This window comes from Anabas testudineus, chromosome 13 (genome assembly GCF_900324465.2).
Source record: "Anabas testudineus chromosome 13, fAnaTes1.2, whole genome shotgun sequence".
NCBI lineage: Eukaryota > Metazoa > Chordata > Actinopteri > Anabantiformes > Anabantidae > Anabas > Anabas testudineus.
The window spans coordinates 12,730,474-12,747,135 of record NC_046622.1 but is presented as its reverse complement, the minus strand read 5'-3'; the positions used below and the strand labels follow the sequence as shown (position 1 = coordinate 12,747,135).

General features: G+C 40.0%; 1 protein-coding gene across 1 annotated transcript in view; it reads right to left on the bottom strand.

Moving 5' to 3' along the window:
* lekr1 (leucine, glutamate and lysine rich 1) overlaps positions 1–16,662 on the bottom strand; it is a 65,530-nt gene that overhangs the window by 22,528 nt on the left and 26,340 nt on the right. Inside the window, exons 4-6 of the mRNA XM_026373908.1 lie at positions 13,951–14,028; positions 11,002–11,165; positions 5,581–5,671 (exon numbers count right to left, since the gene is read on the bottom strand). Coding sequence (XP_026229693.1) covers positions 5,581–5,671; positions 11,002–11,165; positions 13,951–14,028 — 333 coding nt within the window. The remainder of the gene's footprint in view (positions 1–5,580; positions 5,672–11,001; positions 11,166–13,950; positions 14,029–16,662) is intronic.

The window sequence follows — 16,662 nt, the reverse complement described above, 5'->3', positions numbered from 1 at the left end:
TACACACGCACAAACAGAGTAATAGACTCGCAGCTGTCTGGCACAAGTTATCAGCCTCCCTCTCTTTCTACCGCTCGTCACAAACCTCCATCCCATTTCCCCCCTCTCTCACTCATGCTCCTTTTCTCCCAGTTTTCACCTTCTTTTCCTCCTGTGCAGTTACAGCTACTGTTGATTTACAGCAGGTCTGTTTAGCTACAGTGTAATGTTTGTGCTCTACAGTCTGCTGTGCCTTTCCCTTGTCTCTTTTTCTCTCTTCCCTTTTTTAAGGCCAGAGATGACATGCTATCTGACCCCCAGCTGCTGTTTGCACTATTCTTTATTCTCTGCTCTCTGGTTCCTGACAATGATCTAGAGTAAAAATGGAGTAAAAAGAGAGAGAGAGCAGATGTAAGAGACTACAAGAGTGGTGTTTTGTGATCTACTGTATGTCAAGTGCACAATGCACTGAAGGAGTGGCAGAGCACTTTGGGAATTATTTGTGTGGCTGCAGGCATATGGTGTACCTGGTGTGTGGAAAATAAGGTGAAAATTAGGAAGAATCTATTATCATACATCATCAGTGGGTATATATGAAGCAAGGTCATGTGGGTTTTCAAAGTAAGAAGAAGAAAACTATTTTAATGTGCAGCCATTTTCCATGGACTTGAGTTGACTAAAAGTCTGTGTGTGACCTGAGGATGTCACTATCTGCAATGACTTGCACTGAATAAACTAAGAAACGTCATAAAATAATGAATCACAACCAAACGAGCATGAAAGCTTTCTGGTTGCACAAGATTTAATCAAGATCTGGCAAGCATAATCACAGCTTGCCAACAGACATCACTCAAATTATGGTCTGCAGATGGAACAGCCTTCAGACAGCTATGAAGAGTTAATCAGGTACTGTAAACAACATGCTGATAATAATCAAACATTATTCTTCACTCTGTCTTCTTGGCCATGATAAAATAATATATATATATATATATATATAGATTTTTTTGTTTCTTTTTTTTTTGTTTGTTTGTTTAATTAGATCTGTCAACCGGTCTCAGAATGTAGTGAAACACACAAGCAAAACATGTGGGTGTGCCACCACAAATTAAAGTGAAGAAAACTCTGCATACTTTACTGCTGATCCTGTCTGAACAGACGGGTGGCAGATGTCGCAAAACATGGTGAATCTTGACACCAAAATTGTAATGTACCAGTGTCACCCTGCTGAGCATGCCAGCACTGCGGTAAATACCAAAAATGCCAAACCGCCACATGAGAGCAAAAAAACTCTGCCTTTCAGGAACATACCAGTTCTTTCGTGAATATGCGCTCACATGATAACAGAGCCCAGAGAGATAGAGAGAGAGAGAAACAAGAGGAGTGAGCACTCTCGAGTCTGAGGAAAAAAGGAGGGAATAAAAAGCCTTCCTCTTTCCTGAAAGGCTGTGCTTGATTTTATCTAATATGAGATAAACTGACGACTAAGGTAGAAGTATGTGTGAGGCAAATGGTAGAGACCCTCACGCTGAGATCAATAGTTTTTTTTTTCAGCCAACAATAACACAAGCACAGGCACATGATACATGCACACACGCACAGATACACACAGAGCAGCCACCGTTATGAAAACAAGCTGTATCACATCCATCACATCAGTCCTTTGCTCTTTCTCTCTTGACCTTCACTCATTCCATCGACCACTCTTTCATCTCTTCATCCCTTGCTCGGTGCATCCATCCTGTCTTTCATCTATCCCTCTCTCCCCTATAATCCACCCTTTCAACCTGGCCTGCATCTGTGTTGGATGATCCATGCGTTCATCCTCTGAAGAATGACCTCAGTGTCTCCTGCCAATCAGGACACAGCAGAGAGATTCCCGACACCTTTTTAAATACATATCTGCCAGATGTTATAGAAAGGACTTTGTGTTGCTCTCTGTGATCCTTGTGATGATGTCAGAGTGCCCTTGGGCAAAGTTTATAATGCAGCTAGCCGGACCCTCCTAGGAACATGCTCAGTGGATAGTTGCATGCCTTGTATGTCAGGGGCACAGTCAAAAATGAAAACAAACTAAATGTTCCTAAAGTTTGTAAGTGTGTGTAAATAGTCATGACAAAACAAGCTGCCCCCGAGTGTCTCTCCAGCAGGCTGATCAGATTGCATGGTAGGATCAGAAGGATTCCACAGCCGCTCGCTGTCCTTAGACTGCCCCTGAAATATTTATGTATGTGTGAGTTTCCAAGGCAACGAGCTGGCGCCACAGATGCACAACAGGTGCGGAAAACTGATGTCTGATGTAGGTAGGGGTCAAAGGTGACGCAGTTGTCATGGCAACACATTTTGCACACAAACAAACGGGTACTTTGTGTTTATGGATCTCGAGAGAGAATCAAAGGTTTGGGAAGCTCTGGAGCTGATAAGTTGCATAGAGAACACACACACACACACACACACACACACACACACACACACACACACACACACACACACACACACACACACACACACACACACACACAGTGGGTGTGGATGGGCCCATTTATCTTTTACTTTTTAAATCCATTTTTCTTTTACATTTGTTTTTCCTTACATTCCTTCTTTGTGGTAAGTTACTCTTTGTGAGGTACATAATCTGAATACTTCCTGCGCCACTATATTTTGTTAATAAATTCTATTTTTGTATCCCTGAATTTGTTGTAACACAGATTAAGTGTAATATCTTTAATATCTTTTATTAATTAATATTATGATTCATGTACTTTACTGTATATTATCATTTATTTTATGCCCTATAAATGTCAATTATATTCCTCCAAACTGTAACTGTACTTATACTACTTTTTAATATATGGTACTCCTGCTACTTCATATCTGGGAAGAAGGATCCTTCGATTTCATCCAATTGAAGGTGCGATATAAGTTAAAAATAAATGTTTGTATGTAGCTGGCATAGTTCAGCAGAAATCTGAAAATCAGAAAACTGCTCTGTTCTGGAGGTTAAGGACAGTAAACAACACCAATGTTGTTGGACAGAGGATGTGAGTCCATATTTCACCACTCGGCAATCCTCTTCACACACACACACACACACACACACACACACACAACTTTCTTATCACGCAATAAAATCTCTGACTTGAGTGCACAGACATCATGGTGCAACATGGCTTAAGGCTGATTTCCTCTGTAAGATACAATATGTCCATACGTCAGGGTGGGTTGCATGTGATTGCATCCCCTCCATTCTCCCTGCCTCAGCCCTGATCCCTGTGTTAGACATGCACATGTATATTCAGTTAAATTTGTGTTTTACACTTCCACACAGTGGCTTGTGGGGGGGCAGTGGGCAGGCGGTCAAATACGTATATGTATATTTGGAGATACTGGAGATACAAGTAACATTAATTCAGTACTGTATATAGTATTGTTAACAGGTAAACATACATGAATCCATCATATTACATCATATTGCACCACATATTTTTTTGTGTGTAATATCTGCACTTAGCATAGCACTTGTATGAAAGGGAGAAATAAGAGAGAATGAATAAAACAGATCTGAGAAAAATTGTTTGAGAAAGTGAACTGATTAGAGGAAAAGTGACGTTTACTTAAAAAACTCATTGTGGAGGAGGGAAAAGTGGATTATCAGATACAAACAGCTTTACTAAAGCCAATCACCACTGTGTTAGTGTTTCTAACTGAAACAGAATGAAAAGCACTAATGTACGCACGCATCCATCACACACTCTTTATGACACTGTCTTTCCTGTATCGTAGCAATTTGAAACACAGTGAAAGAGAAACCCAGAGTAGACTGAAAGGTCAAAAACAAAGTTTAGTACCAATAAATAAATAAATAAATATAAAGAGAGAAAGAGGGAGTGAGGAGGAGGTTAGAGAGGCAGAAGGAGGAAACATTAGTGCGCAAATGAGTACTTCATCTGTAGTCTGTCAGGTCAAGTAGTCCTTTAATACTTTGATTTTCAGACAGATGCAGCATTTAAGATTTACTCCCCTTGTGCGAAGGGAGATGCTTGTGTATTTCTTTGTGCATTTATGTGTGTATTTGTCCATTCCTAGGACTGTGTGTGCACATTTAAAGTGGTTGATTTTTCAAATATGACAAATAACGTCACAAAAACAAGATTAAAAGCATTCTCTGTTGCTTTAAAATAACACTAGGCTCAGAATGTGGGAAGTGCAAACATTTAAAAACACTGCCACTGTAAGATATAACCAAATATGGAATTATCTATCCATCCATAATTCTTGGGAAATAATAAACTTTTAAAATGGACAGCAACTTGACCTGCACTAAAAATCTTATTAATATTATTATGCTTGTGAAAACAGTTTATGTTGAGTCAAGGCATGAAAAACGCCTAAAAAAGGGAATATTCTAATTCTATGAAATGGCAAAACTCTTCAAAACCTATATGCATCATCAGTAGATGATGACAATGATTTATTTTATTAGGGTTCTGGAAAAGGAAACAATATTAAACAAAGATGACCTGATGTTTAACTTTTTTACAGGACAATTTACAAAGAAAATATTTGTTTTGGGTTTTTTGTTGTCATGTTGCCAATGATTCATGAGGCATTCTAGGTAATTTCTCATGCTCCTTGGTTTCAAGTCTTCCTCTGAAAACCTACAGAAGTGGAACAACAGTCCATCTGTGGTTGGACAGTAGCAACTGAGGACCACAAATGTGAAACTGAATCAGTTCTGAAAACTTGGTTTTGAAATGTAAAGAAAAAACAAATGAATCAACTGCACTGAAGTATTTAACTCATTTCTGCATTTATGTGAAAATTTCTAAATTTTGTTTATTTAAGGACTGAAATAGAAAATGTTTGTGTCTAAATAATAAAAAGTTAAGTTTAAGTAAAGCCAAAAACTCGACAGTTAATAATTATCCTGACGGGCACATAACTACATTTATTAGGATATTTCACATAAAATTACAAATGTCAACTAGAGCAAAATTCTGAGGATTACCAAACTTAGCGTGATTCATGCACTCACACCAGTCTAACAGTTGTTGAGATATTTCAGTCCAAACCAAAGTCGTGGCCATACCCAGGGCCACATCACTGGCGAGGCTAAAATTGACATTTTACTTTCTTGTGAATACTTCATAGCTGCTGCTGTTTCTGCCACATGGGAATGTAGGGCTGAAGGGGTTTTAAGTGATTTATTGATTCTCTTGTATATGCCTGGTATGTGCTGTGGGTGTGGTTCTGTATTTATGTTTTTGTGTGCATTCATCAAAACCTTCATCGAGAATACATTTTCACAAGCCACAGGGGAATATTTTTGCTCAAGTCCTAAATTCTTTGCAAAAGTGCATACAATTGAAATCCTCTGTTGCTGCAGCTCATTGGAACCTGCACACTGAGCGTGAGCATTTCCTGGTTTGGGTGTTCAGAAAGTTTTGATGGGCTGATGGAAAATTACACCGTGCATAGAGCTAAACCCTGCGGTGACCTGTTTTTCACCCAGCATATTCCAAATACCACGATACACCTGAGTCTCCATGTGTGCACGTGTTTAATGTGTGTGTGAGTGTGTGTGTGTGTGTTACCACATACTGTAGACACATCAGCTGCTGAGTTACGTGCTCTTTCTCTTCTCTCATTTTCTGAAACTCCTCTCTGGAATGCTTCAGCTCCTCTGTCAGCACTGTTTATGCAGAGAGATAGATAGAGAGAGAGAGAGATTAAAATGTATTTGACATGATGAAGATGTTGGACAGAGAGACATTTAAATTTACTTGACATGATGAAAGTTCCCCTGCATATACAGTAACACTGGCTCAAAGCCAGGCTTGTCACCAAGAGCTGTTAAACAGTCTGATTTCCAGAAATACAGAAACCTAGGAGACAAAAGACACAGGCAGACAGGTGCAGTATGCAGTGATTATATTTTATTACTTCACACTTCAGCAAAGGAGGAAACCCTACACCAAATGAAGCTACATATGAGAGTATCGAGCCCAGCCCGGTAAGGAGAAGAAAACAGAAGGGCCAGACAGATTCAGAAGTAACTTCAAAATGAGGTGAGGAGGTGGAGTGAGAAAAAACATGGGAGTGTGAAAATAAAACTAATATGGAAAATTTAGACATAATGAAGCAGAGAGAGGGGATTGTGTTAAAGAGGGAGTGTGAGGAAATCTTTGCTCAGGCGAAACCATGAAACAGTACACCACAGGGCTGGGCTGTCTTTGTTGTCATGTGTCTGACATGAAGTATCTCCTGTATTGCTACCGTTTCCTCCCCTCACTGGCTGTCCATTTTCACCCCGGCAGCTGTGCTAAACATGTGCATAGAAAGGTCCTGTAAGAAATGTCTTAAAATAATTAAATAAATCCAAACAACCTAAGTCCAAAGAATCAAAGAGCTCTCAAAAGTAAGAGGCCAAAATATGTGACTGTCTTCTGAAAAAGAAACATTTAATCCGTGTAAGGACTGTAGGATACTGTATCTGGGGCAAATTTCCAGTTGCTTCTACTTGCAATCCTGCTGTGGAGGCCGGTGAATACATTTACTAAAAAACAGACGTGGAAGAACTGCTTAACTGCAGTATTTAGGCCTTATGTCAAGCCAACAACCTGTCATCTGCAGCTCTGGACTCATTGCAGCTCCAGGCAGGAGAGGATATCACGCAAAACAAAAGCACTTAAGTTCCAAGTCTGGATAGTGAATAACTTCAGACACGCCACAATGTTACAGAAACTCTACCTTAGGAGAATGAGAATCACCATTATTGCCATTATTTTTTTACCAACTTCAGCATCAATCATTAGCTTCACTCTGCAGCAAGCAGCACAAAAACTGGTACTATGTATTTATTTTTATTATGATTATTATTATTATCATTAGTAGTAGTAGTAGTACCATAAGGAAATGTTCCTATTCCACATTCCAAATACCAATGTAGAGTATGTAGAGTATATAATAACAACAACAATAACTATGTACTGAACTGGGCTGTATGTTTGACGAGAGGAATTATGCTGTTGGAGGAGTTTGAGACCTGTGTAATATAGACTTGGTTTTATCTCCTAGTCAGGTCTAATTAATACAAACTCAGTGTTAGGGGTACAGTAAGAACCTTGCCTATACCAGCTGTATAGTGAAAGCAGTATGTCGAGAGCTGCTGCAATCCACCCTCAGCACTTGAAGCACTTTGGCAGCACTCACACACACCAATACAAAATCAATGCAGCTACACCGTGTGTACACATGAGGCATGGTGAGAGCAGTATGTTAGCAGATCAGCAAAAGCAGCTTTAGTGCTCCATCAACACAGGATGCGTGCAGGCAGGTGAGTTGAAAGTCACCTGCGTTTTGGCAGTAGTCACAGAAAGGGCAAGTGAAGCATCAGGTCTGTGTTAAGAAAGATGATTTAAAGGTGTGGCAGAAACCTGTCTAGTTAAACTTAGTAACAGTATGCTAATTGCATGTGTCAATCAGAGATGCAGGTGTTTCATAAGAGCCTTAATAAACCTATGCTGTTAATTACAGCATAAAAACCTATTGTGAAGTTACCTCAAGCTGATGTGGGTAGTGTCTACTCATCTTTGCATTTAATACATGGCAAAAACATAATAATGCTAAGCAAAATGAGTGTTAGAATTTAGTTTGTGTAGAAATTATGGATTTTATGTGCACCAGGATTCAGACATTGAATAAATATTAAAATAATAATATTAATGTCACAGTTGGTATGCAATGAGACTATGCCTGCATCCTGTGTTGCTAGCACACAAGAAAAAGCAGAACAACAGACAAAGGCTGTGTAGATGTCTGGCTAGTTGTTTGCATGCAGGTTAGCAGGGTTGGGTAGTAGAGTGTGAAGTGTGTTTGTATTTACGTGTGTGTGTGTGTGTGTGTGTGTGTGTGTGTGCATGCCCTTGTGTGTGTACTGTATATCGAAAGAGTTGTCTTTGAGGGTCCTTCAGAGCGGTGCGGCAGGGCACAGTGGCTATGGCTCTGGAGAGCTCTTAAACTGATCCAGCAATGTCAGCCTGACATTCAGTTCCTCCAAGTCTTTGTTTTTTTTTTTCTTTTTTTCTTTGCTCGCTCATTGTTTTTGTCTCTTTCATTCTTCTGCTCAGTGTGTTTCTCCTCTGTTTTCTTCCTTTTCTTCTCTTTCTGTGGCTCCGTTTACCCTTTTCTGTCTGACCCTCTTTCTCTCTCACTATTCTTATCTGGCCTCTCTTTCTTTCTCACTTGGAGTGTGGGAGGTTCTCCTCAAAGCAGCAATACACCGATAATTGCTTTCTGGTCACTGTGACACGACAAGGTCCGTCAGGGTAAAGCAACACACACTTGCAGACAACTTACTCTAGAAACTCACACAGACTCTGAAAGACACACACAATAATAACACACAGGAACGCACGTACAAAGAAGCACTTGTAGAAAGACACACACACAGCAGCAATGAGCACACAGGGAAACTTTCAAGCAGACACAGTAACAGACACGTCCAAACAGAAATAGTCGTATAAATACTTGATGGAGCAGAAAAGCTTTGCAATAAAAGCAAAGCAGCCAGTGTAACATTCTCTGCAGCGCTTCTATTATGTGTTTCAGTGCTGACACACAGAGACACACGGTGTAACAAGCTTGCTGTAAATATAACATCAACTTCATGGTAGCTGGCCACCAAGTTACAGTAACAGTTTTCCATTATTGGTGCTGGATTGCTGGATTGCAGCAGCTACAAAGCAACTTTATTTAGTTTAACCTAAATTTACTTCGTAACAGCCCAGATCCACCCTATTCATAAGCACTGATATAACTACCCGGTTAAATAGCAGATTTCTTACGGTGCTCTGTTTACCTCGGTTGAGTTTTTTATATTTTTTTTAGCTCTAAAGCTTCATAAGAATGAAAGGAAAATCCCTAATTAGTCACTTTTTTTTTACTGGCACTTTAAATTATTCCCCTAAGGAGCACACTCTAAGTAATCTATGCTCCAGGCTCATGTGATCTAATAAGGTCCTGTAAATTACAGCTACCTTCACAGCTACAGAGTAACACACACTCGGCAGCTACTCCCTGGATTCCTTACAAGAGTCAACATACCTACAGTATAATATCCAATTCTGAGCTACTTAGGTATCACAATCATTTCTGGGTGTCTGCCTAGTTTATAATATGTAATGAAGCATCTTCTAAATTGCAACAGCTTCATGGAAACAAAACCACAGACTTCAGACAGCTGGAGAGATGTTACTGTGTTAGCCTAAGGATTATTTTTTAACTTATTTGTGATACTAAGGAATTGGCTTTTTGTCGTCCCAGAAACATGCCACATGCACAAAGACACTAGTCTTTTATAACAGATAAAGAAAAGGATAAAGCCTTGTGACCTATTTTAGCTGTAGATTCCATCTGTACTCTGGCAGATGTATTTTTGGCATTTTCAAATAATTTCTATGTTATAATAAATACATTTCCTATCTAAATATATATGTAATAGCAATCTTGAAATATTAGTACTGTGGGGCTAACAGACAGAGAGCAAGACAAATCCAGACAGATGTGACGACAGTGCAGGACAGGGAGGTGATGAGAAGGAAAATGCTTTGCTAAGTTGTGTGGGAACATGTTTGATGTTTTATATTTGTGCTATCACTATCAACACACACATACAAAGTTGGCTTCCAAGGAAATAAATACCATTCAGACTAAGGGTAGCCCAGGCTGTTGACAGATGGCTGTGGTTCATGGATCGGTCACACACACATACTTAGTCATAGCCTTTCACCTTAAAAGCCTTTATCCTCTTTTCCTAAATGCTGAATGAAAACTAGCACACTCTGAAAACTCTCTGCCCTTCACCTTCAAATCAGGTTGTACACGTCATCTTGTACACGCACAAAAACACTGATTTCAAGACTGAGATCAAGTATGTTTTCATCCTTCTCGGCTCTCAGTGCTCATCTTTGTTTTATTCTTTGTTTAAAAGTCCACACCCCTTGAGGTTGTTTTCTTGCCTCCTCCCTCTTCTTCTCCACCTAACCATGAACCACATACATATGCTCACAATTGGGAAGCCCTCCAAAAGTTTCTTTTTCAATTTTTTGCCTCTTGCCTTTCTTCTGCTGTTTGACTTTAATCATAGAACGCTGACTGACAGGTAGCACAGTTGAACTGCCAGCTAACGCCCATATCAGTTTGGAGTCATAAGCAGGTGACTGGTGTTTCAGGGTGTGTTTTTAAGAGGCCTAATGAGGCCTGGGGGGTTTCACACACCCTGTTACAGAGCGATTTTCATGTTATATTTCTGAACGCGATTATCAAGACTGCTTGTTTATAGCTCTGTGACCATATGTACTGTATGCGTGACCAGATGCATGCGTGAGTATGTGTGTGCATTCCTGGGTGTGTATTTTATTGCATCTGTTGGTCTGTGCAGCAGCTGCCTTACATGTTCACACCACTGAATACACACACACTCACAGAGCATTAATACAAACAGCGGACTACTTTAGCTTTCCTCCTTTTCTTCTATCTAATTCATGCACAAAAACACATTTGCACACATGAGCCGGAGGTGAGCCGGAGGTTAGCTGTCCTCACACACAGGTACACATACAAAGTTTGCAGTTCTGTTCTTCTTGCAGAATCTTTGAAGTTTATACTAAGAGTTTCATTAGTTTATACATTTTACATACGTATACATATGAACATACACATTCCTGCCTTTACGGTTACAAACGCTAGTGTGGATGCTGCCCTGAGAACTAAAGGAGTCCACACCACAGTTAAACTAATATTTATTCCTGCTGAGAGATTATTTGCTCAACTCTCTTTACTTCCTTTTTTTCTGATGTTTCTCTTTCATGTCAGCTCCAGCCCTGAATTAAAAGTCTTGCCGTCCTATAAATAAGCCTCATATGTTTAAATCTCTGTTCTCTCTTTCTCTGTTTACACTTCTGTAAATACTGGAAATTAAATTTGTGTGTGTATGTGTTTGTGTGCTAATGTGTATATTACCTGAGGACACCTGCGTGCTGTACTGCAGTATCTGAGATCTGAAGAGCTGCCAAACCTCCGTCAGCTGGCTGAGGAAACCACGTACATCGGTGAGCTCGCTGACGCAGGTGTGAAGCACTGACAGAGTTGCTCGCAAGGCCTGCTGCTGCCGCACACACACAACTCTGACAAATACACACATACGCAAAAAAAAAAAAACAGCTTGATAATTCTTGTTATATACATAATATCTAAAACTGAAGTGCTGTTAAAGTGACAAGTCATTATAAGCTGCGTCTCACAAACACTATAGTTACCAAATTGGCAGGGAAATTCTTTGCACCCCTCTCTCCTTCATTAATCCCTTATTACTCCAGAGGAGTTTGTAAGTGCTGGAGTGCAGAAAACTGTACCTATTGCTTGCTAGTGTAATTGTGTGTACAGTAACTGTGGGTTTTAAAGCAGAGGTTTTCTGAAAGGGCTCACTGTATGTACTGTATTGTCAAAGTCAGAACTTATTAAATCACACAATAGTTTGTAAAATATTTCAGTAACTGAAGGTACTGTTAATTTCCTAACATACAATCTTTTTGGCAGAATACAAACAACACACAAGAGCTGAGCTGGCACAAAACAAATCCCCACAAGTCAACATTTAATACTGTGTAGACACACATTCCTAAAGTAGAAGGATAAGTGACTGATCCTACAAGTGTTTGTTTCTTTATTCACTCTCTAGTTTTCTCCAGATGTTTTTGTAGGTTCTGAGCACTTTAGATTGACTAGCGGTCTTTAGCAGTACACACCAGTGTTCATGTTATGCACACAATTCATTGTTTAGTCTCTGTATTAGATTTGTTGACAATAACATAAATATAGAAAATCACTGGTCTTTATCCTTTAAGCCTAATGTCCACAGGATGCAGCTCAATCATGCTCTGGCTGCTCAAACAATTGATTTGCCACCCCGGCATTTAATGTATATATATTTACAAATATAGGCCGGCAAAAATTATTGTAAGGACGGCTCAGTAGGAGATTAAGTCACAACACACTGTAGAGCCAGGAGATACAAACCTGGCAGTTAAAAGGTGGCTAACTGTCTCCTGAAGTGACCTGTTGAATATACAGTATGATGTAGAAGAGACCATTTTATCTCGTCTCTCTGTCTCCCTACATTTTTTTTCCAACAGCTAAGGAATGCTGAGGCTTTGTGGCTATGCTCTGTAAAAATAAGCAAATCAGTGAGAATTAAAACTTAAAAAATATGCAAGTGATTTCATTTATTTAGTGTTAATATATTTTGACATCAATCATAGCGTTCTCTCTTCATTTAGTGGTTTAAAAACACCACTGTACCAGCTTCTCTTTTAAAGTGGATCTAAGTTGACGACATTTTACACTTCAATTGAACTGATTACACTCAATTTAACTTTGCCACAAACAGAGTGACAGAGAGCAGCTAGAATCATTTTGAAAGGGTGAAATTCTAATGTAATCACACAATTTTCCAACGTAGTTACACAAATCATCTTGCAGGCTCAAATCACCTCATGCACAAATTCTGCTCTAGCAAATCTTGACACTTTCACATTGTGACTGAACAGAGCTGGAAATGGTGCTTGAAAATGACATGTTTAATAGAAATTAATAGAGAGACAGGGATGACAGGACATTAAACATTGATTTAGGATGGGGGAAAATTGAGAACTGATGTAATAACACAGTCCCTAAGAAAGGTCAAAACCATGTTCCCCTCTCTCTCCCCTATCTCGCTCACTCACAAAGAAATATGATCAGATGAAAAGCACTTTGGGCAATATGAAAGATCACTAGCTAAGCTCACACACACACACGCACACACATATTTGATCAAGTCACAAACTCACGCAACGCATAGATGTGGAAAACCAGAGTGCTGGAAGAGAACACCCTGTTATACCAAAAACACTTTTGAAGGAACATGTGGGCGAGAGCACACTGAACAGTTTCCTATTTTCTTACACACACACAGTGGTGGGTGCACACAGACACTCGTATGTAGATACACATGCACACCTGCGCAAACACATAACACATAACGGCCTTTAACCTCGCAACAGACAAACATCATTAACATGGCTGGGTCTTGCGTGCAAAGTGATGTGACAGTTTTTTTTAGAGCTCAGCTGGGTTGAGTGGTTGTTGTTTTTCTTATTCAGGGTTTGTGGCTTAAGGTGATCAAAAATGAACAGAGTCTCAGACCAGACAGACCGAGAGGGGGGACTTAGAGCTGCCTAGAGCTGCTCTCTGGTGCCTGGGAGTTCATGTGCGTGTGTGTGTTTGTGTGTACGTGCGGAGTGGAGGAGAGCATGGGCACCGCTTGTCACGAGAGCCAATTTTATAATGTCAGATGACATAAATCATAAGGCTGACAGCACCAAATGGAGGAACAGATATGAGCCAGATCTGTCATCGATGATAAGGCTAAGATGGTGAAAAGCATAGGGAGAGAGAAAGAGACAGCTTGTGTTCGTTGAGCCGATAGTTTACTCATTTAGCAGCTTTCAATGTCAGCAGCCTGATTGAAAAGCACTTTTCCCCCCCTGATGTCTCATCTCCTCCCTCCCACTCTCTTCACCTTCACCACTCTGCTCTGCTCCTGTCATTAACTGCTCACAACTCTCTCTTTATTTCCAGGAAATTACCAGTGGGCCAGCTGGATTAACTTTCCCTGTCTTTCTCCATTTTCCATTCTCTCTTTTATTGTCTTCCCTCTATCATCCCACACAGTTGTTTCCCATCTGCGCTGGCCTTCCTGCCGTGCATCTGGTCAAAGAATGGACACCCAATCAGGATGATGCAAACCCATGCTCTGTTTTCTTTCTTCTTTTGTTTTTCATCTCCATCCTGCTTTGGCTTTCCTAATATCCAACTCTGTCATGTTATTTTATCTTTCTTTGTCTCTTCTCTCCCTGGTTATTTCCTTACCTGAGTATTTCACCCTTTTGCTTCTCTTTTCCAAGCAACTCCTCTGCCTTCTCCTTTGAGGAAGCTGCTGCTGACAGCCTGTTTGGGAAGAAGAAAAAGAAGATAGAACAATGAGGGTGAAGGGTCGTGAGCAATATGCACTCATTAGCAAACCCAAGCTGAATGTAATGTCACTCTTCTCCCATGGGGTAAGATTTAGCCCTGAGCTTTTAGATGATGCAACTTTAATGACAGAGAAGAGAGGGTGAGCGTGATGAAATAGAATGAGATGAAAAATTAAAATCGTCATCAGAGGTAACCGATATAAAGAGATGGGTCTTCCAACTCAGATATTTTTTTTCTGATTTCAGATTATCCAGCACTTGATCTACTATTATCTGAATATGAGCAAGTAGTAAGGCCAATTCATTTGTGTTTATTGTACACTGAACTCATTTCTTTTGAGATGAAAAGATGAATAAAAGTTCTGAGTTTTCAGTTTTATTTTGGTGACAATTACATGTAAATATACTGGTGTATCAAGGGTCATCAGCTGAAAACAGAGGGTTTTGTGGATTGATGAGACCAAGATTAACCTCTAAAAAAGTGATGGAAGGCTCTGCTCATGCTCCAAACCATAAGCTTATCTGTGAAGCAGTGAAGCATGGCGGAAATAGTGTCCTGGCTTGGATTTGAAGCATGACTGCTTCTGGAACAGGTTCTCTAATCTTCACTGATGATATAAGTCATGACCCAATGGAACATGCATTTTACCTGCTGAAGAGGAAAGTAGAGGGAGAGCCCACCATAACAACGACTAAAGAATACTGAAGTAAAAGCCCAGTAAAGCATATGAACAGAACAAAGAAACAAAAGATTTGATGATGGTCAATGATCAGTCCCAGGCGTGCAGTTTTCTAAGCAAGGCTGGAAAAAAACGGTGCAGCACTAACGAGTGTAATGTGTCTTTCACAAACCTCAATCATCGCCAGGCATACAAACTATTACGCCGCTTTCACTGTCTCATAATGTGATGTAGGTCATTATTTCCAATGCAGGTCTGCACTTTGCAGGTTCACAAAAGGACATTCATGGACATAGAAGGCTTCCCTAGTGTTGTTGGTGTAATAGATGTGACGGACACTTGCATCAGAAAACAATATTTTTATTGCAGCATTGATGCCTAAATTGTTTAGTGGATGTTTCCTAAATCACAGCAGGCCAAGACTGCTTGCTATATATTTTTAGGCTAAAATAGAAGCCCTACAAGAGTGATTTAACAACGTTTCTGAATACGGTCCCTGAAATATATGACATGTTTGTGACTAATGCAATTGAGGGTACTGGGAGAGACCCTTTCTTAATTCTTTTGAGAGAGAGAGAAGCAATCAAATCTGTCAGATCCAGCAAAGAGTAATCGAACAAGACACATAAACAGTGAGATTGTGTGACCTGGACAATTTAGAAACGAGACACAACACATCATGTCCTTTTGTTAAACACAAATAAGCACTGACAGTGAGGCAGAGCATGGGATAAACATAATGAGTATAAGTAGTAAACAGAGAAGACTAGTAAACAAAACCAGACAAGTAATAATCACAAGCAACAAAGTTTAATCAAGAAGTGTAATTTGAATGAGATGCACTGATTCTGCCAGGGGATTTTCTGCTTACTGGCAGCAAATTTAGAAACAAATGTGGTAAAAACCCATTCAGAAGGCCCCGTGTGATGGTAAGACAAACATGGAGACTTTTCCAGCAGAGGCCATCGACACCATTGTTTATAAAACAATGGAAAATAACATCCGATTGCAATTATTCAAAGATAAACGTAATACCCTTGGCAGTTTTTTAAGTACACGTAGCTAAAACTAATGCAGCCTACAGCAGTCTTGTAATGATTCATGAAAATGATCGTTTTCGGCTTTTGATTAACTATTTAAGTGAGGCCTAAGCTGACCGATGGCTATAAATTTCATATCACCATGCTCCTTACTCCTATCTATGTTTTACCCGAGTGTGGAATTAGCTAGCATGTTGTATTTACATGTGAATGGTGGTTCTGTGTTCATTTTTGTTGACATATTTACTTTAAACTTGGGATTGTTTTTACAATATCTGTGTGCTGCATCATTAGGAAAGGCATGTGCTGAGCAAATAAGCATGTGTCTTGTAAATCTCTCAGTGTATGCGAGTATCAGTGACGATTCTCATGCGATTGGCTGTGTTTAAGTTTTAGTACATGTTTACAACTAAGTTTGTGTGGTTTAGCTGATGTGTGTGTAAGACCGAATGAGTTAGATTCTTCTGTGAGCAATTTAGCCCGCATGTGTGTTTGCTGCTTTCTGACCAAGTCAGAGTGAGCCTGAGATCATGTGTGTGTGTGTGTGTGTGTAAAATGTGTGTATATGTGCGTGTGTTCCTTTGCTTTTCGAGTGATGGCAGCCCAGACTCCCACTGTTCACCCATCTGTCCCCACCAGTCCCAAAGCGAGATCAGAAAGAACACTGCCTCGAGAGGGGTGTGTATGTCTGTTCGTGCGAATGTGGGTGTGTGTTTATTTGGTATACAAATCGGTGTGTGTTTTGTGTGCGTGAGCTTGAGCTCCTATTCCCAGGGCAGTGGCTGTCAGTTGAATAACTAGGTAGTGCAGTGCCAGAGAGTGCGTGCCAGATTAGAGTACCCCCTACCAGCAGCCCAAATCAACTGCCTATCAGGACATGTCACACAC